The sequence below is a fragment of the Octopus bimaculoides genome, chromosome 2 (assembly GCF_046866305.1).
Source record: "Octopus bimaculoides isolate indiv1 chromosome 2, ASM4686630v1, whole genome shotgun sequence".
Lineage (NCBI taxonomy): Eukaryota > Metazoa > Mollusca > Cephalopoda > Octopoda > Octopodidae > Octopus > Octopus bimaculoides.
Genome location: NC_142929.1, coordinates 188,885,832 through 188,907,035, shown reverse-complemented (window position 1 = coordinate 188,907,035; position 21,204 = coordinate 188,885,832). Strand labels below are relative to the sequence as shown.

The 21,204-nt window shown below is 41.2% G+C and overlaps 1 protein-coding gene across 4 annotated transcripts in view; it reads right to left on the bottom strand.

The window, feature by feature from the left end:
- Positions 1 to 21,204, bottom strand: part of LOC128247056 (uncharacterized) — a 55,123-nt gene that overhangs the window by 19,745 nt on the left and 14,174 nt on the right. For 2 of the 4 annotated variants that reach the window (XM_089348220.1, XM_089348223.1), the window contains exons 1-6: positions 15,453 to 15,570; positions 14,001 to 14,048; positions 10,968 to 11,027; positions 9,468 to 9,536; positions 7,003 to 7,040; positions 1,079 to 1,196 (exon numbers count right to left, since the gene is read on the bottom strand). In XM_089348220.1, coding sequence (XP_089204346.1) covers positions 1,079 to 1,196; positions 7,003 to 7,040; positions 9,468 to 9,536; positions 10,968 to 11,027; positions 14,001 to 14,048; positions 15,453 to 15,555 — 436 coding nt within the window. In that variant the 5' untranslated portion in view covers positions 15,556 to 15,570. Of the gene's footprint in view, positions 1 to 1,078; positions 1,197 to 7,002; positions 7,041 to 9,467; positions 9,537 to 10,967; positions 11,028 to 14,000; positions 14,049 to 15,452; positions 15,571 to 21,204 lie in introns of those variants that run through there. The other 2 variants (XM_089348224.1, XM_089348221.1) reach the window with 1 other exon arrangement.

The following is a 21,204-nucleotide window of genomic DNA, read 5'->3' as shown; positions in this document are numbered from 1 at the left end:
TAATTGAATTTTGGTTACATGAACTAATCCCAGTAATTTTATTTCAAGGCTGGTACTTGTTCTACCAGTCTCTTTTGACAAACTGCTATGTTTCAGGGACATAAGCAAACCAACACTCGTTGTCAAGAAGTGGTGAGGGACAGACAGAGAAAGAAACACACACACACACACACACAAATGCATATGATGAGCTTCTTTCAGTTTCCATCAATCTTGAATGTTGTTTCTCACGTACCACCGGCACATGTGCCACTAGGGCGACGCTGGCAATGATCATGCTCAGATGGTGCTTTTTACATGCCACTGGCATGGGAGCCAATCCATGGCCCTGGCAATGATCACGCTCGGATGTGCTTTTAACATTCTACTGGCACAAGTGCCCCACTGGCATGAGTGCCTATGATATATCAATAAATAAAATCACTAGAGTTGTTTTATAAAGTCAGAGTAAATTCATGATTATTTTGGAATTTAAGTGAAATATTGGTATTTTAGCAAAGATTACATTAAAACATCTTTCAACCAAATGAACTTTCTCTTTTGGTTTTATCGTTACTAAGTTAAAACAACAATGGGTTTGTCCCATCCTTAGTACTGAATTAATTAAAATATATAAGTGGTTATCAAAGTAAATGTTACTACTATGGCACTCCGTTGGTTACGACAATGAGGGTTTCAGATGATCCGATCAACCGAACAGCCTGCTCGTGAAATTAACATGCAAGTGGCAGAGTACTCCACAGACATGTGCACCCTTAATGTAGTTCTTGGGGAGATTCAGCATGACACAGAGTGTGACAAGGCTGGCCCCTTTGAAAGACAGGTACAACAGAAACAGGAAGAAAGAGTGAGAGAAAGTTGTGATGAAAGAGTACAGCAGGGTTCGCCACCAACTCCTGCCGGAGCCTCGCGGAGCTTTCAGTGTTTTCACTCAGTAAACACTCACAATGTCTGGTTTGGGAATCAAAACCACGACCCTATGACTGTGAGTTCGCTGCCCTAACCACTGAGCCATTGCACCTCCACAAAGAAAATGTAGACAGTATATTAATGTAAACAATGTAAATTTATGGTTTACCTTGTATCTTAACTTGAGTAGAAATGCTCAATCGTTTATCAGGAGCTGGCAACTTTATACTATCAGATTGTTGAAAAGACACCATAGAAGGTCTCGCAGGAAAGGATAAATTACGAAACTGAAATACACATAAGATAAGGTTTTCATTTTAAGAGCCAGGTTATAATTCAGTTATGGTCTATCTTTTGCTTGTTTCAATCATTAAACTGTGGCCCCACTAGGGCACCATCTTGAAAAGTTTTTAGCCGAGCGAATTGAGCCCAGAATCTTTTTTAAAGCCCAGTTCTTATTCTATTGGTCTCTTTTGATGAACCACTAAGTTTTGACGAATCACTAAGTTTTGATGGACCACACCAACACCAGTTGTCAAGCTATGGTGGGTGATAAACACACACACACACACACACACACACACATACACACACACACACATACACACATACACACACACATGTTGGTCTTCTTTCACTTTTCATCTACCAAACCCACTTGCACAGCTTTAGTAGAAGACACTTGCCTGAGGTGCCACACAGTGGGACTGGTTTAGAAGCAAGTTTCTTCCCACACAGCCATGTTATAAACAACTATTGACCATCTACAAATTGTCCAGCTCCTCCTTTTTAGAATGTCTGCTTTCTAGAGTTCTGTGGCGGCTAAGACCAAGTCTAGCATTTAGCTCATGAAATGAGTAAAGTAACAGCTTATACATTGTTGTGACCAGAATGTAAATCAGGAACAGAAAAATAGGCATGTGTAGTGTCTAGTGACTGTGTAAATGACTTCAAGTTGTGGGAAACAGTGAACTAGATTGGTTTTGGCAGTCCATGTGAAAAACAGTTTTAATTTGATGGCAGACAGAATAAAATGACTTAGTTTTGCTATTGTAATAAACAGTAAAACCTGAAGTTACTGAAAATTTTGTGACTGTAGTAAAAAAAAAAAAAAGAAAAGGAATGTGGTGATATTCTCACAAAGTATTAGTGTAATTAGAAAAATGTGTTCAAAAGCCTCCGGTTCATAAATTTAAAATACTTCATAGTTGTTTAATCGGAAACTTGGCTGCTTGTTCAAAATTTCAGGGTCGCTACTTCTAGTTAAAGAATGTTCGAAGAAATTACAACAACGTTTAGTCATATACAGAAAGGGTCAAAAGTCACAAAGGGATCTCAGAATTCAATAACTCCTTTTTCTTTGTTTTAAATTTACCATAACATTATATACAGTTTATATAGGAAATGAATGCATGCTAGGTGTGAAAAATCACATCTCAAGTAATTTTTAAAATTTATTAAAATTTCAAATTCCTTTGTGACTTTTGGCCCATCCTGTATCATTTTCTTTTAATTTCCTCCATAAATATAAAAAATACACACACACACACACATATATATAGATATATAGATAGATAGGAGTACCCTGGATGCGTCAGGCGATATATGCTGGAGAAGATATGTTGAGTCAAGTAAAACCAAAATCGTAGCTGTGGCCAGTGCCATCTAACTGGCTCCCTTTCCGGTGGCCCATAAAATGCATCATCCAAACATGGTTGATGCCAGTATCCGCTGACTGGCTCCCATTCCAGTGGCACATAAAAAGCATCATCCGAACGTGGCTGATGCCAGTACCTGCTGACTGGGTCCCATGCCGGTGGCTCGTAAAAAGCACTATCTGAACATGATTGATGTTAGGCTCACATGACTGGCTCCTGTGTTGGTGGCACATAAAAAGCACCCACTACACTCTCGGAGTGGTTGGCATTAGGAAGGGCACCCAGCTATAGAAACATTGCTGCATCAGATTGGAGTCTGGTGCAGCCGCTGGCTTTCCAGACCTCAGTCAAACCGTCCAACCCATGCGAGCTTGGAAAATGGATGTTAAACGATGATGATGATGATGATGATGATGATGATGATGATGATGATGATGATGAAGGATCTTGATAGAATTTGGTTTAATATTGGTTTCAATTTTTGGCCCAAGACCAGTAATTTCAGTGAGGGTAGGGGTAAGTTGATTACATTGATCCCAGTGCATAACTGGTACTTATTTTATCAACTCTGAAAGAATGAAAAGCAGAGTCAGCCACAGCAGAATTTGAACCCAGAACATAATGTCAGATGAAATGCTGCTAAGCATTTCGCCTGGTACGCTAATGGTTCTGTCAGCTTGCTGCCTTGTTGGTAAAATAATGGTTTCAAATTTAGTCACAAGGCCAGCAATTGTTGGGGAGGGAATGAGTCGATTACATCGAGTCCAGTGTTGAACTGGTACTTTTTTTATCGACTTTGAAAGGATGAAAGGCAAAGTCGACCTTGGCAGAATTTGAACTCAGAACATAAAATCACATGAAATGCCATTAGGTATTTGGTCCGGCATGCTAACGGTTCTGTCAGGCCGCTGCCTTGACCTTGTTGGTAAAATAATGCAATGACAATTCCACAGAACATGATTTGTGGCTTTCATTTCTTAATTTATAAGATGTCAATCAGGACAGACTTTATATTGATTCCGTGTGGTTAGTTTGTTTAAACTGATGATGATGTCGACGATAAAAACTGTTTTGCATAGATATTTTCCTGTCTCCACCTCAACAGAATAATTTGTGCTATTCTGCAAACAGACAATTAGTCATTAGAAAACCTGACTGTAAAAATTACTGATTCAATTACTTCTAGTCTGAACCATGTTTATATATTCAGTGGTGACCCTGAGATTTATTTATTTTGTTAAGCAACAGTTTTATTTTGTTGACCGGACTTAAACAGGAGGTAACTGAAGGACTATTATAATACATCATCATCATTATTATTTAGTGTCCATTTTCCATGCTGGCATGGATCGGACAGTTTGACAAGAGCCGGCCAGCTGAAGAGCTGCACCAGCTTCCAGTCAGTTTTGGCATGGTTTCTATGGCTGGATGCCCTTCTCAATGCCAACCATTTTACGGAGTGTACTGTGTGCATTTACACAGAACCACCACAGGTGCTTTTTATGTGGTACCAATACCCACAAGCCCACAAGACTAGGCTTGCTCAGTTGGAGAGGGATGTAGGGGACATACCTGTATGTGAGGACAACTATGATTTTACTTAGGTTGACATGTCTTCTTAAGCACAGCAAACCACCGGAAATCTCAGTCCCTTGTCGTACCCTCCATGAGAGCTAATGTCTGAAGATTCTTTCTCACTACTTCCTTCCATGTCTTCCTGGGTCTACCACACATTCCATCCACACTTAAAGATTGGCACTTCTTTTCACAACTATCCTCATCCATATGCATTACATGGCTATACCAGTGCTGTTTTCTCTCTTGCACACTACATCTGAGGCTTCATATACACAGTTTTTCTCCCAAACCACTAGCACTCTGTTGTACATACACACTGACACTGCACATTCAGAGGAGCATGCTGGCTTCATTTCTTTCAAACCTTCACATGTCCTCAGTAGTCATGCTCCATGTCTCACTGCCATGTAGCATGGCTGTTTGTACCCAAGCATCATACAATCTGTCTTCCATTCTGAAGGAGAGGCTCTTTGTTATTAACAGAGGTTGTAGCTTTGAGCTATATATATGTAACGGTTAGTTCTTCATTGCAGTCGAGGGTCACCAATTCTGACAGCTGGTATTATGATATTATGTTGGAGTTGGCAGTTAGCGACTGTAACGAGTGTTGCTGTTGCAGATGTGCAAAATGAAAGAAGAATGATCGAAGTTGTAAAGAAATATTTATTTATTGTTACTTTGTATATATCCAAAACCACGACAGGTTGGTATGTATAATTAGTAAATGGAAAAGCATGCGAGGTAAAAAGAGTTAATTTCATCCGGTATGTATGTATACGTGTGTAGTGACGTCATTTGGTGCCAAGGTACAGTCGCCATTACTGCGTTTTCATCTACGCATGCGCAGGGAATAGTTCCAGAAGGAACACTGGAAGAGTCCCATGTGCATGCGTGGAATTCAACATCTAAACGTTCCCGCTCAATTCATGCTCTTTCTCGGCTGGCCGGCCATGAACATGGACGTGTCAAGCAGTGTCTCCAACATTCCAACTCTGGAGACAGTCTCTTTCCAACATTCCAACTCTGGAGCTAGACAAATAACCTCTCAACATCATTGACGGCGTCTCAGCAACCAAAGGGCGAAGTGCTGCCTATTTCCTCTGTAAATAAATATTGTTGTGTTGATAGTTCAGAATCTGCGTTCCGTTGTTTCTACAGATTTAATATAGGAAAGCGGGTGTACACCTAATGGTGTATAACCACTTTCCTATACGTGCTTAACCATAGATAGTGATAGAATGATGTTGTAAGAGAAAAGAGAGACAGTAAAAATTATAGAGTCGAGGTCATTGTGTGTCATAGTTGGCTGGTTGTAACCTTCTTTCTCCCTCTGGCCGTTTGTCTTTAGTGGCTACCTGCTTGTGGCTATGACTCTAATTGGTCTCTGTTCACTAACTGATGGTTGCTCTCACACACTGATTTTGCCTTAGAAAATTCTAGTTTTTATAACTATCCAAAACCAGCTAGAACAATAGATTTCATTAGTGGTCTGTTATCTCTATTCTTGCTTTTGGTGGACTAGAAGAGGTTAGAAAGGTCAAGTGGCAAAGACATTATTTTGCTTAGCGAAGGCATCTGGCAAATGTAACTGCTGTCACTCACAGAAAAACTATTGTTTTACTGTGAGAAAAGTGCTGTTGAAGTGTTAATTGAAATTTGGTGATTGAGGATTGAATCCACACCAAACCTGCATGAAGCTACTACATCACTCCCGCTCCAGAGAGGTTCTAAGAAAAGGAAACAAACGACTGAAGAAGAGAAAGAAATGCATGACTGAGGAAAAGTTTTGCATATGAGGAGAGAGGACCATTGAAGTGTATACAGGACAGATATTTATTCAAGTGAGTCTGAATAGCGGTGTCGCTTTGCATGCCAAAATGTGTGCAGTCAGTGACTGAGCAGTACAGCAGAAATGAGCTAGTGCGCGCGTATGCGTGAGGGCGTATACACAAGTGCAGGTGCACGTATCAAAATTCACTGTAAAATGATCTCAGGTGATCGAATGAGTGTATTCTCAATCCATGATATCGAAGATCTTCCTGCAGGATTGCAGTGTATGAAATGCCATGAAGGTCTTTCAGAAGCGAAATGTGTTTGGTGCTGTTGTTGTGGGTAATTGCTGGGGTTAGCAAGAACGGCAGTGTAGCATGCGGGGGTGATGCACGAGACAGGTAATTTTCTCCATTCATTACATGACCAAACAAAGGTCTAACAGGGGGAAATTATGTCTAGGCATGAGCACAGAACAAGTGAATATCTGATGTGCATCGAGTCGGGAAAGGAGTGAGCTGGCACAAACGTGTTGAAAAACAAGATAATAGACGCATAATAGAGTTGCGTGTGCGTGTGTGCAAAAGGGCTCATGGCTGAGGTAGTATGCTAATGCAGTGATTACAAATACAGTGTTGAATATACCAATGCTTAAGGCAGTGCTGGATATTTCAGCCAATGCATGAGGTATTAAACAGCTTGAAATGTGCAGGAGCAAGAGTGAGGCATGTGGCGCGTTGTAGAGGAAGGACAACTTTCTCTATGTATACGTAACGGATCTAGGGTCTTACTGAGGGAGGATGGAAAACAAACAAGAAAGGCATGGTATGGTGCATGAATGTGATAGTGTTAACATGTATGTGTGTAACAATACAAACATTTCCAAAATGAACGAAAAAAAGTACAAGCAAAACGCAACGTATGACAATGTGATTGAAAGAAAGTGGAAGTGCATTCTGGAGGCATGAACCAATGGCTAAGTCCACCTAAGCAGATTGGCATCTGAATCAGAGTGGATTGTTATCTTCTTCAAAAGAGAGCCCTAGAAAACAGTATAAGCAGATAAGTTACTTAAGAGAATACTTACTCCCTTAGGAAGCGGCTTTTTATCAAGTTTTTCAAGCTCTGCAATATAAAAATGGAGAATTCCATTCATCATCATCATCATCATCATCATCATCATCATTTAGCGTCCGTTGTCCATGCTGGCATGGGTTGGGACGGTTTGACCAGGGCTGGCAAGCTGGAAGGCTGCGTCAGACTCCAGTCTGATTTGGCATGGCTTCTATGGCTGGATGCCCTTCCTAATGCCAACCACTCCGAGAGCATAATGGGTACTTTTGTGTGCCAGCGGTACAGGTGCCATTTGTGTGACACCGGTATCTGCCATGACTTTGATTTTACTTAGCTTGATGGGTCTTCTCCTCAAACACGACATAACCGTATAGTTAATAAGGCTTGTGAAAGGTTTAAGCTGGAAGAATTAACGCCAGATATGTTCAACTGCCTAATATTCGTAAAAGGGCTGGTGGCAATGGAAGATGCAGAAATTAGAAAAAGAATATTATCAGGCGCAGGAGTGGCTGTGTGGTAAGAAGCTTGCTTACCAACCACATGGTTCCGAGTTCAGTCCCACTGCATGGCACGTTGGGCAAGTGTCTTCTACTATAGCCTTGGGCCGACCAAAGCTTTGTGAGTGGATTTGGTAGACGGAAACTGAAAGAAGCCCATCGTATATATGTATTTATATATGTGTGTGTGTTTGTTTGTGTGTCTGTGTTTGTCCCTCCACCATCGCTTGACAACCAATGTTGGTGTGTTTATGTCCCCGTAACTTAGCGGTTCGGCAAAAGAGACCAATAGAATAAGTAGTAGGCTTACAAAGAATAAGTCCTGAGGTCGATTTGCTCGACTAAAGGCGGTGCTCCAGCATGGCCACAGTCAAATGACTGAAACAAGTAAAAGAGTAAAAGCTGAATCAAGATGTGAAACTAACCTTGCAGAAAGTGGCTGAGGAATGCCAACAAATAATCAACCTTCGAAGATGATACAAGAAAAATAGAAGACAATAATAGTAATAATGTATAAATGTGTAAAAAAGCACAGACAGAAGAAAATATATCAATTCAAAACAGTGCTATGGTTGCGGAGACCGACATTTGAGGAAAGATTGCCCCTTTAAAGATAAAACCTGTTTTAAGTGTGGTAAAATTGGGTTTATACAGATGAAATGCAGGTCGGGAAGAAAAACGAAATTTTTTAACATGGGTGATGAAGTGTATTTTTGAATATATAGAAACGGAAAACATGACTGAGAACAAGGATGTTTAACTGGACATCTGGGTAACGTAATGTACATGGTAAAAGGACCAAAATATGAACACAGAAGGCATATAAACCAATTAAAAAAAAGATATACCAAAAATCAAGAGAGGCGAGAGGAACCAATGGATATACGGTATGATTTGTTTGAGGTCCCAGAACCACAAGCAGAAGCAGAACTGACACAGGTCAAACAGGAAAAGAAAACCTACAGAAATGATGGAGATTAACGCTAAGAGAAAAAAATACACCAGTTTCTCACCAAGGAAATAAAATTGATAAATTCAGGTTTAGAAAAAAAAAACTCTCAAAAGGGGGAGGTGTTATGTGGATACCCCCAGACGATAAGTAGGCTAGTCCAATACGTATGAATAGTGGACGTGATAGCTAGACGAGAAGCGTTGAGTAGAGCGAGCTGGAGCTGTTGGTAGTCTAGACATCAAGTTCTGTTGAGTCGTGTCGTTGGAAGTGAGAGTTCGATAGTTAGGTAGAGGTATGATATTGGTGAAGGCACACCATCCGAACGTGAGATATAACAGTTTGTTTGAATGTATATAGGTATGTTGTTGTGTGTATGCCATTCATTTATGTTTATCAGCAAAAGAATTAAACACTGCCAAGAAAAATACTTTGTTACTTGTTACCCTCAACATCAAAAATGCTTGGAACCAGTGTTTGGTTCATTGGAAACACGTAACTCTTTTACTTGTTTCAGTCATTTGACTGTGGCCATGCTGGAGCACCGCCTTTAATCGAGCAAATCAACCCCAGGACTTATTCTTTGTAAGCCTAGTACTTATTCTATCGGTCTCTTATGCCGAACCGCTAAGTTACAGGGATGTAAACACACCAGCATCGATTGTCAAGCGATGTTGCGGGGACAAACACAGACACACAAACATATACATACACATACATATACATATATACGACGGGCTTCTTTCAGTTTCCGTCTACCAAATCCATTCACAAGGCTTTGATCAGCACGGGGCTATAGTAGAAGACACTTGCCCAACGTGCCATGCAATGGGACTGAACCCGGAACCATGTAGTTGGTAAGCAAGCTACTTTCCACACAGCTACTCCTATGCCTATAACAGTCTTGTTCATGAATTACGACAGATAAATTTTTTTTAAATAATAAGTTAATAGAATTTCTCTAATTCTCTAGTGATAAATGTGACATGTAAACTAAACGAAAGAGAGGCACTTAGCAATACATAACATTACCTTGCATCGTGGGATATTTCTTAGCTGGTTTTCTCTTAATTGCATCCATGCGAGGTCCATAGTCAAGCACTGGTAAAATATAAATAAAATATATTTTTTAGATATAACTAGGTTGTTGCTTGATGCTACACTGCTGGTAAAAACATTTGTTAATCATGCACATGCCTACATAAATTGTTAAAGTGAAGGTCTTTTTTTAAAGTCTGTCTTGTCTATATGTTGAAAGTCACACAAATACACACACACACACAAACAACCCCACCAAAATAACTAAATATATATTACATATTCATATAGTCACCTGTATTGTAAATCAGGGTGTGACTCACAAAGTAGTCATACCCAGTGGCTGGTGTAGCAGCACCATAATCAACTGCTACAAAGGTAAAGGTGACGCCTTAGACAGAAATAATTACAGGTGTATCAAATTGTTGAATCAGGAGATGAAAGTTACAGAGAAGCCCAACTAATTAGGAAGAGAGTTAGTCTAGATGAGATGCAGTTTGGTTTTGTGTCAGGGAGAAGTACCACTGATGCTATATTTTTGGTAAGGTAGCTGTAGGAGAAATATATAGCCTAAGATAAACCTTTGTACTGGGCTTTTGTTGACTTGGAGAAAACCTTTGACAGGGTCCCCTGATCCCTTATCTGGTGATCAATGCAAAAACTAGGGATAAATGAATGGTTGGTCAGAGCTGTAGAAGCCATGTATAGGGACGCTATCAGTAAGGTGAGAGTTGGCAGCAAGTACGGCAAGGAATTCAGAGTACAAATAGGGGTTTTCCAAGGATCGGTTCCCAGCCCCCTTTTGTTAATCATAGTCCTCCAAGCAAAAACAGAGGAATTCAAGACAGGCTGCCCCTAGGAACTTCTCTATGCTGACAATCTTGTTTTTATAGCTGAATCACTACCAGAACTAGAGAAGAAGTTCCAAGTATGGGAACAAGGTCTAGAATTGAATGGCTTTAGAGTTAACCTAGCAAAAACCAAAGTCTTAGTTAGTAGGAAGGCAGACAAATCACGAATCTCTTCAGGTAGATGGCCCTGCTTGATCCATAGAAAAGGCATACCTATGCCTTTTCTATGCACCTGGTGTAAGCTATGAACGTATAAGAGGTACAGCAATACCAGGGCAAGGTTAAGTGGGAAAATAACTTTTGTATGTGGAAGGTGCGCAGGTACAATAAACACTGGAAATGTACAGAAAATAGACTCCATCAACTGTCAGTTGGGTAAGCTAGAGACAGTAAATAGCTTCCGTTATCTAGGTGACCAAGTTAGTAGTGGAGGTGGATGCTCCAAGAGCGTAGCTGTGAGAATAAGATTAGGCTGGGCAAAGTTCAGAGAGCTCCTACCCCTGCTGGCAACAAAGGGTCTCTCTCAGAGTGAAAGGCAGATAGTATGATGCCTTTGTCAGGGTTTTTCTTAAATTCTCTAGTGATAAATGTGATATGTTGTAAACTAAACGAAAGAGAGGCACTTAGTAATACATAGCATTACCTGGTATAATGCCCAAAGGTCTAGCTAAATCGATTTCCTCCTCCTCCTCCTCATCAGCTTCTGGAAGATACAAACAAAATATACCTTATAGATGTGATTATAATGGTTAAAAAAAAAATGTTGTTAGACATTTTAAAGCATTTATACTAAAACAGACACGGTGTCCTCCAAAAATGTATGCATACTTTAGAGGAATGCCTATGAGAAATGTTCCAGAACACTGTGGACATTGATGAGCTCCACAAAGCAAGAATGGATACTAAAAAGGTATTGACAAACTAGTCATGAGACAGGAATTTCAAAATCAAGCATTCATCGCATTTTATAAAGTTGTCATTAGAAAAGTTACATTTCAAGAAGTGATTATTGCTTTTAATAAAGACAATCTGAGGATTTTTCACTGGTCTGGATTTGGTTATAGTTGCAGGGAGGCTTGTAAGACAGGTATTCCATTATGATCCTTCACTGGGTGCTTCTGTACATTTTAAAAATTCTTTTATATGTTTCAGTCCAATGACTGTGGCCATGCTGGAGCACCGCCAATGTGATCATCTTTCTACTTTCCACCTTTGTCGGAGCGGCTTTTGGTGAAGGATGGAGTTCGATCTTACAGCCTAGATATTGGCTCATCCGGGATCTCAGCAAGCCAAAGGTCAAGTTCACATTTGAAAACGTTTACATCCACTCCATGGAGGCTCCTCAGATGCTTCGGCAGACAGTTAAACAGCTGTGGGCCCTTGAAACCCAAGCTATTGCAGTACATCGTCCTTGCCCAAAATGAAGCAGTCGGCACATTGGGGACAGCACAGTGATGTCCCATTCATAATCTGGTATAGCTCTTTATTCCAAAGTTTGGTACCAGTCCTTCCATATATATATCACTGCATACCTCTCTCTCCTTCCTTCCGGGGAACAGAGTCATAGCTCTTTCAATCTGTCCCAGTAGCTCAGTCGTTCCATTGATGCAATTTTCTTTGTGTAATGTTGTTGGACTGCTTCAAGTTCTGCTATCGTCCTTGTAGTTTGTAGTCTAAAGTGACCATAGCTGAGAGCAGTAGTCCAGTCAGCCGAGGATAAATGACTTCCATAGAGTCATCATAGTTTCTTGATCCCTTGTCCAGAAGATTTCTCAGAATCCAACCGGCCAGTCTTCTGGATACTGCTACCATTTTGTTGATATGTGTGTGAAATGAGGCATTGTTGCTCATTTCTATTCCAAGATCACGCACCGTATTTTGATTCTGGGATTGTTGCTCCACTTGGTCCAACGTACTGATGTCGTGATTCCTGAGCAGGACTTAACTGGTAGCGGAGGGCCTGGAATTTACTTGCATTGAATTGCATGTTGTTATCCTCAGCCCATGTATGGATGGCATCTAGATCTTTCTCTAAGAGCGTAGTATCAGAGGTTTCCTTGACTGACTGTGTGACTTTCGTGTCGTGAGCATAGCTGGTAAGCATGGCTGCCTCTGTCACTGATGGCATATCCGATAGAGTTACCATGAAAAGCAGTGGCCACAGCACAGTGCCCTGGGGCACTCCACTCACTATTGGTGTCCCTGTGGAGAGAGCTCCATTGGCTGCTACAGTTTGGCTCCTGTCCTTTAGGAAATCATGCAGCCACTCTCTGACTTTACCGGTGATGCCAAGTCTCCATATTTTGTGGCACATCATTCCATGGTCGACCTTGTCAAATGCCTTCGCAAAGTCGAGGTATACCACATCCACATTTGAGCAATTCATTAATTGCTTCAGCACCCAGTCATAGTGTCACAGAAGCTGTGTAAGACAGCTCCTTCCTGAGCGAAAGCTATGTTGGGTGTCAGAGAGCAGGTCATTAGCCTCAAGGAACTCAATCAGTCTTTTCCTGACAATGCGCTCCATGACTTTATTGATGTGGGAGGTCAGGGAGACAGGTTTATAATTCCTAGCCTCTGCCGTCCTTCCTCCCTGATGGATAGGGCATATTATTCCCTCTTTTAGTTTTTGGGGGAGTTTCTCCATCCTGAGGGAATCCTGGAAAAGAATTTGAAGCAGTCTAGCTAGAGCACTTTTACATTTCTTTAGGAGGATTGCAGGGAATCCATCAAGGTCCATTGCCGAGTTCAAGCTCAGCTCTTCAATGGCTGATATCACATCAGTTTCCTCTATGTTGATGTTATCAATAGTTGCCATTTCACAATGTGTGTCATCAGGCTCAAAGACCCTACACGGCACATTCACTCGTAGTTTCCCCAGCGGTATGCTGAAAGCACTCTTGTATTGTGCATTCAGTAATTCACTGATCCTCTGGGGGTCCGCAGTTGGTGAACCGTTTTCATCTAGCAGCGGTCCTATTTTGTAACGCACTGAAGCATGTTCTTTCACATATCTGTAGAAGGCCGTAGGGTCCACTTTAATGTTTTTGATAGCCCTGGCTTCCTTTTCTACCCTTTCCGTTTTATGGGAAAGTTTGAGTGCATTTTCAATCTCAAGCAAGGTGTATTCGAGGTAGATTCGTTTGAAATCTTTTAGATGTCCATTTAAACGGTTTGAGATTTTTGCTCTTCGTCTCATTAGTACCCTCCTATCCCTGGGTATATTTTTCTTTGCCCGTTGATTTGGTGCTCTCAGGGCGGTGAGCTGGCAGAATCATTAGCACACTGGGTGGAATGCTTAGCTGTATTTCACCTGCTGTTATGTTTTGAGTTCAAATTCTGCCAAGGTTGACTTTGCCTTTCATCCTTTCGTGGTCGATTAAAATAAGTGCCAGTTATGCACTGGGGTAGATGTAATCAACTTAATCTCATTTGTCTGTCCTTGTTTGTCCCCTCTATGTTTAGCCCCCTGTGGGCAATAAAAAAATAAATATTCATTCATTGGAAAGACTTAACCAATAACATTCTTGTTCATGAATTAAGATTGATAATTTTTTTAAAAATAATAAATTAATGGAAAGATGGAGTTGTTAGGATTTTTTCTAATTTTTTAGTAATAAATGTGATATGTTGTAAACCAAATAAAAGAGAGGCTATTAGCAATACATAACATTACCTGGTATACGGCGCAAACGTCTTTTTGGAGAGATTTCATCATGAGCATCTGGAAGATACAAACAAAATATACCTTATAGATGTGATTATAATGATTAAAAAAATGTTGTTAGACATTTTAAAGCATTTATACTAAAACAGACATGGTGTCCTCCAAAAATGTATGCACACTTTAGAGGAATGCCTATGAGAAATGTTCCAGAACACTGTGGACATTGATGAGCTCCACAAAGCAAGAATGGATACTAAAAAGGTATTGACAAACTAGTCATGAGACAGGAATTTCAAAATCAAGCATTCATCGCATTTTATAAAGTTGTCATTAGAAAAGTTACATTTCAAGAAGTGATTATTGCTTTTAATAAAGACAATCTGAGGATTTTTCACTGGTCTGGATTTGGTTATAGTTGCAGAGAGGCTTGTAAGACAGGTATGATCCTTGTAAAACAGGTATGATCCATTATGGTCCTTCTCTGGATGATTCTCTGCAGGTTTTTGCTTTAACATCCATTACTTTGACACTCAAATCAGAGATCGACTGAGAAGTTTCCACAATTTCCCAGTGTATTGCCAGGTCTTAGTTCTACAGTGATAGAATGGGGAAGACAGGGATCAGCTGCTGAAAGGATCAATTTTGTAGTTAAACATAAATTTCTCAGCATTCCAGAGTCCAGAATTATAATGCATATTCTTTTGGCTTGCCATTGTCAGGGAGTTAGTGGTGCATTAAATAAAAACCTGATGTTTATTGCAATCAACCCATTGCATTAAAGCAGAACAGAAATAAAAAACGATTTATTGGCTTTCATACAAAGATGGCCGATGGGATCGTCAAGGCATCATTCAGTCTTAGAACAGTGACCTGTTTTTTTTTTGGTATATTTCATCCACACAAGAAGTCACAACAATTTTGTTCCATCTAACGATCCATATAATTGAAACGAAGGAGAAGCAATGTTTTAGTGTAAAATCTTTTAAATTCAACAAAAAAAAAAAACCTTTCCAGCATTGAATGGGTGTGTGTGTGTGTGTGTGTGTGTGAGTGTGTGTGAGAGTGTGTGTGTGTGTGTGAGAGTGTGTGCGTGTGTGTGTGATTGTGTGCATGTGTGTCTTTAGGAGTGTGTGAGTGTGTGTGCATGTGTGTATGAGTGTGTGTGCATGCTTGTGTGTATGAGTGTGTGCATGTGTATGTGTGAGTGTGTGCATGTGTGTGTATATGTGCATGAGTGTGCATGTGAGTGTGTGTGCATGCACACATGTGTGTGCATGCAAGTATGTATGTACATGTATATGTACAAAAGTGTGTATGTAATTGTTTGTGTGATCATTATGGAGTCAAAATAATTATGGGTTTATCCTATTGTTAGTCATGAGTGGAATAGAATACATAGATGCCTATCAAAATAAATGTAGACAGTACATTAATGAAATATAATGGAAAAGAATGGTTTACCTTCCATCTTATTTGTGAGAGTACCATCGTATTCAAAATCAGCATCATCATAATGTGACAATTGTACGAAAGAAAACAGAAATACATCTTTTATTAAATTCATAGACGCTTTTAAACATAAATAAATCTTGGAATTAAATGGTTTGGGTTTACTGTTAGGTGGCTTTTGGCCAACCCTGTACTATAGGAAAGACTGCATCACAAAAACTGACCTTCCCTTTTAAGGTCAGAAAACACAGCAATCTCACCTTTACTAATTACAACTCAGGTAAGACACACAACACAGTATTGTTTATTTTTGTTAGTTTACTTAACACAACTTTCCAATTACTGAATTGGGAAACAGCCATGTTGGCACAACAACTATTCTTCCTCCAGTTTTCACTTACAAAAGTATGAATGTGTGTATTTATGTATGTATGTATATGTATATATTCTTGTTGTGTACATATACACTGTTTATATTATATATATATGGAAGAACGACCGTGCGAACCAAAAGGAGAAATGGTGACGAATGGAAAAACAGGCTCCTTTTATAAACGCGTCACACGGTCGCCACAAAAATATGAAGTGAAATGATATGTTATAATACTATAACATAGAGAATTCGTAAATGCCAGTAAGGAAGACGATATTGAACCAACCGATAAAGATGAATAACAGTAAGATTTATTGGAGCATTAGATTGTATGTCTGTGTGTGAGTGTGAATGCAACATAATAAAACACATTATAAGACAGGCCGTCGTGTAAACAAAAGAGTGTGTGCGAGTAATACATGTATGTGTATGTAGGAGTTACAGAGTACTGATAAGAGTCAGTAACACGTATAAGAATTTACCAGTTCTTAATTAGAGTACACAGTGGTAAGTGTCTGTATATAAGAAGTTAAAGCGTTAAGGCAGAGCGATCACTCGTCGTGATGTTAGGGCTTCTATGCCGGGCCGGGTTCTTGGATACAGATGTTCTTCACAGGCTGGGTTCTTGTCTGTTAATTTCGTGGTGAGGCGATTCACACAAACAGGGCTGAAAAGCTGCGGTTAGCTGTTGGTAGCTTGTGTACGTGTAGAGTCATGTTGACGCTGGCGGCGATGCTGGTAGTCGTAGAGTCGTGTTGCTGCTGGCGACGTCAGGGGCGATGCTTGTAGTTCGTAGTTGAACGATGGTGTTGTTAATGTTGTCGCTGGAACTGGCTGGCTGTGTTACGCGTGTGTGGTCGGCGGCCAGATCTCAAAGGAGATCTGAGGCGCGACGATTTGGCGGGTATAATTTAGGCTATTTATAGCTGAAGGTAGGCTCCAGAGAAGCATGAGAAGAACACTCTCACGTGACCTTATTAGGGGCTATGGTTGGTCGATTTGTGTCCTGGGGCGAACGGGTGGAGATAATTTACCCGCTCAAGGAATAGTCAGTCAGGTGATGACAGGGAATGAGTTGTTTTCTACTACGCTCGCGTTTGTCTGTATATTTACTAGTGAGAGAAGTGTTCACTACATATATATATGTGTACATATACATACTTATATATACATACTAGCAGCCAAGCCTGGTTTCACCTGGTCGGTTTGGATGATGTGGCTATTCCCGTGACAAAGTGTTGAATCTGTTCCAGGTGCTGAATCTCTTTCTGGAGATATGGGTTTGAGGCCTAGATGCAATATTCGAGGATGGGTCAAACTACAGTGATGTATAAAGGCCGAAAACGTCCATTGAAAGGTTGACAAAGGACCAGCAGATGAGGAAAAGATTCCTTCTGGCTTTTTGTTCCCCACCTCGATACACTGCTGAGATCCTTTTTTTCAGTGACCATCTTAAGATGTTGGTGTTTGAGGCCAATAGTCAAGGGGAGTTTGGAGGTGAAGCTATTGGAAAATGAATTTAGAGGCATTCAAGGGCAGATCGCATTCTTTCACCCAATTCCAAGCTTGTTTCAATGATGATTGGAATATGTCGTATTGATTCCTAGGTGAGACAAGTTTGAAGTCGTCTGCAAATAGGAGGACTCTTCCATCAAGGAAATCTGGCAAGTCGTTGATAGAGAGAAGGAAATGTATTGGCCCCAGCACTGACCCCTGTCTTGTCAATGTTGACACATAAGATATTGATCAGCACTGGAAGGAGGAAAGATATTGAACACTTACACACAAGGGTCTTGGAGAGACATAATGAGACGGTAATAACTAACACAAACAGTAAAAGAATAATTAGCACATTGGGCAAAACGCCTAGCAGCATTTTGTCCATCTTTACATTCTAAGTTCAAATTCTGCCAAAGTCAAATTCTGTTTGCTTTTCATCCTTTCATCATCATCATCTTTTTATGTCCACTTTCCATGCTGGCATGGGTTGGAAGGTTTGACTGAGGACTGGCAAGCTAGGAGGCTGCAGCAGGCTCCAATCTGATCTGGCAAGGTTTCTACAGCTTGATGCCCTTCGTAACGCCAAACCACTCTGAGAGTGTAGTGGGTGCTTTTTATTTGCCACCGGCACAGGGCCATTTAGGCGGTACTGGCATCGACCACACTCAAATAGTGCTGTTTACATGCCACCAGCACAGGAGCCAGTTGGGTAGGTGGGTGGGTGGCTGGTGGGGGTGGGGGCACTGGTATCAACCACGCTTGGATGGTGCTCTTTATGTCCCATTGGCACAGGAGCCAGTTGGGGAGCACTGGCATCAACCACATTCGGAAGGTGCTTTTTACGTGCCACCAGCACAGGAGCCAGTTGGGAGGCAGCAGCATCGACCACGTTCAGACGGTGCTTTTTATGTACCACCGGCATGTGGAACCAGTCAGGAGGCACTGGCATTGACTTGCACTTGAATGGTGCTTATTGCATACCAGCAACATGGGCACCAGTCCCATGGCACTGGCATCGGCCACAACAATTTCCATTTTGATTTTGATTTTACTTGACTCAATAGGTCTTCTCAAATGCAGCATATCACCTTATGATTGAAAAATCAGCACCAGTTGACTACTGAGGGTCAGAGTTATCAACTTAACCCCTCCTGAATTTGCTGGCCTTGTGCCAAAATTTGAAACCAAATCAAATATTTTAATATATTACTCTTTTACTTGTTTCAGTCATTTGACTGCGGGCATGCTGGAGCACGGCCTTTATAGTCGAGCAAATCAACCCCAGAGCTTATTCTTTGTAAGCCTAGTACTTATTCTATCGGTCTCTTTTGCCGAACCGCTAAGTTATGGGGGAGGTAAACACACCAGCATCGGTTGTCAAGCGATGCTGGGGGGGGGGGGAAACCTTCATCTCCATCTGTTACTCTCCCCTCAGTCTTAAAACCCCCACCTAACCCATCCTTTCTTTTCCCAGCCCACTGTCCATACCCTCGCTTCCTTCTTGAGGCTTTGCTCTGGCACCCCATCACTATCATCATACCATCTTCCCAGATCCCCATACCTACCCTTATATAATGCAAGGTAGCCATGTTTCTTTTCTATAGCAAGACACCTGCACATGTCCTTCTGGCACACTTCAACCTCACCACACCTGGCATAAAGAACCTTCTGAAATACTCACCCACCATGTCAAAGGAGCTTTTTCTTTTTCTTATCCTTTCACCTATCTTGCAAGTCACTTGTGAACCTCAGTAGTTTCTGGAAGCCAGTCCTCTCTGTAAAGTGGTTGGCATTTGGAAAGAAAGCCAGTTGTAGAAACCCTGCCAAAGCAGCAGGCATCGGAGCTTGATGCAGCCCTGCAGCTCGCTGGATCCTGGCAAACCGCTCAACCCAGGCCTCAAGGAAAACAGACATTAATTGGTTACGATGATGATGATATATGTTTACAGACACACACACACACCACACACACTTTATATACTGGTATCAAATTTTGACACTAGGCCAGCAACTATGGGAGTGAGACAAGTCGATTACATGGACCCCAATGCTCATCTGGTACTTATTTTATCGACCCTGAAAGACTGGAAGGCAAAGTCGACTTCGTGGGGACTTTGAACTGAGAATGTAAAGACGGACAAATTGCCCCTAACCATTTTGTCCGGCGTGCTAACGACTCTGCTAGCTCGCCGCCTTATACATACCTTATATATTTATTTCTTTATTGCCCACAAGGGGCTAAACATAGAGGGTACAAACAAGGACAGAGGAAGGGATTAAGTCGATTACACTGACCACAGTGTGTAATTGGTACTTATTTAATCAACTCCGAAAGGATGAAAGCAAAGTGGACCACGACGCAATTTGAACCCCGAGAACGTAACGACAGACGAAACACCGGTAAGCATTTCGCCCGACGTGCTAACGATTCTGCCAGCTCGCCGCATATATCATGTAGTGATAGCATTTCAGTTTATGGGTCAAGGGAGGTTACTCTCAGTGTTGATTAAAAAATTTTTTTTTTTCTGTTAGGAATATTTGATATGTTACGGAATTAGGTCCCTTTCTATCACCAGCCAGCGGCTTTTCCTTCTTTCCCACTCCCACAGTCCACTCTCACACCCCGTAGTACTCAAGTTTTCAAATATTATTAATGTACTTGCAGTCAAATCACACATAATACCCTAAAGGATGCTTTAACATCACTCATCAAAGAGAAGGTCTCTCTCCAAATAGTTTATAATATTCTTATACAGGCAAGTAAAGGCGCATGGCTCAGTGGTTAGAGCATCGAACTTACGACCGTGAAGTTGGGAGTTCGAATCCCGGACAGGGCTGTGTGTTGTGTTCTTGAGCAAGACACTTTATTTCACATTGCTCCAAGTTCACTAATCTGTAGAAACGAGTTGCGACGTCACTGGGGTCAACTTGTATCAGCCTTTGCCTTTCTTTTGGATAACATCGGTGGCAAGGAGAGGGGTCAATGTCAGTGCCAGCCCCCTCTGGCTCCCATGCCGGTGGCATGTAAAAAAGCACCCACTACAGAAACATTGCCAGATTGGATTGAGCCTGGTGCAGCCTCCTGGCTTGCCAGTCCCTAGTCAAACCATCCAACCCATGCCAGCATGGAAAGCAGACATTAAACAATGTTGATGATGGGTCCATCTGAGTTAAAAAGAAACCAAAGAGATCCAAAAGCAAAAAATGGTTGAGAACCCCTGACATAAGGACACTGGTGGGATTGGAACCTCTATAGTTGTTGTTTACACTCAGTGAACCCCATTGTAGAAGGCCTATGATCAAAACTTCCAGCTGTGGTCACCTGTCGTGTGGATATTGGAAAGCCGAAAATTTCACATGGACTTGTTGTAGTTTTATACTATGCTGTAATCCTTGCAACAAGGATTTCTGGCCAATATGAAACTAGATGTCCCTGTGAAGAATTGTAATAAGTACCATCATATGTATGTATGTTCCCTTCTCTTTTGCCTCATCATCATTTAACGCCTGTTTTCCATGTTGGTGGGATAAGATGGCTTGACTTGAACAGGCAAGCCAAGGAGCTGAACCAGGCTCCAATCTGGGCTTGGTTTCAACAGTTGGATGCCCTTCCTAACACCAACCACACCAAGAGTGTAGTGGGTTCCTCTTATGTGTCACCAGCACAGGTACCATTCATGTGTCACCAGCACAGGTACCATTTTACATGTCACTACCACTGTCCATGACTGCGATTTCACTTGGTCTGATGAGTCTTTTCAAGCACAGCAAATCGGAAAAGGTTTCGATCATTTGTCATTGCCTCTGTGAAACCCGACAACCTGAGATCATGCTTTACCACCTCATCTCACGTCTTCCTAAGTCTACCTCTTCCACAGTTAGGGACCAGCA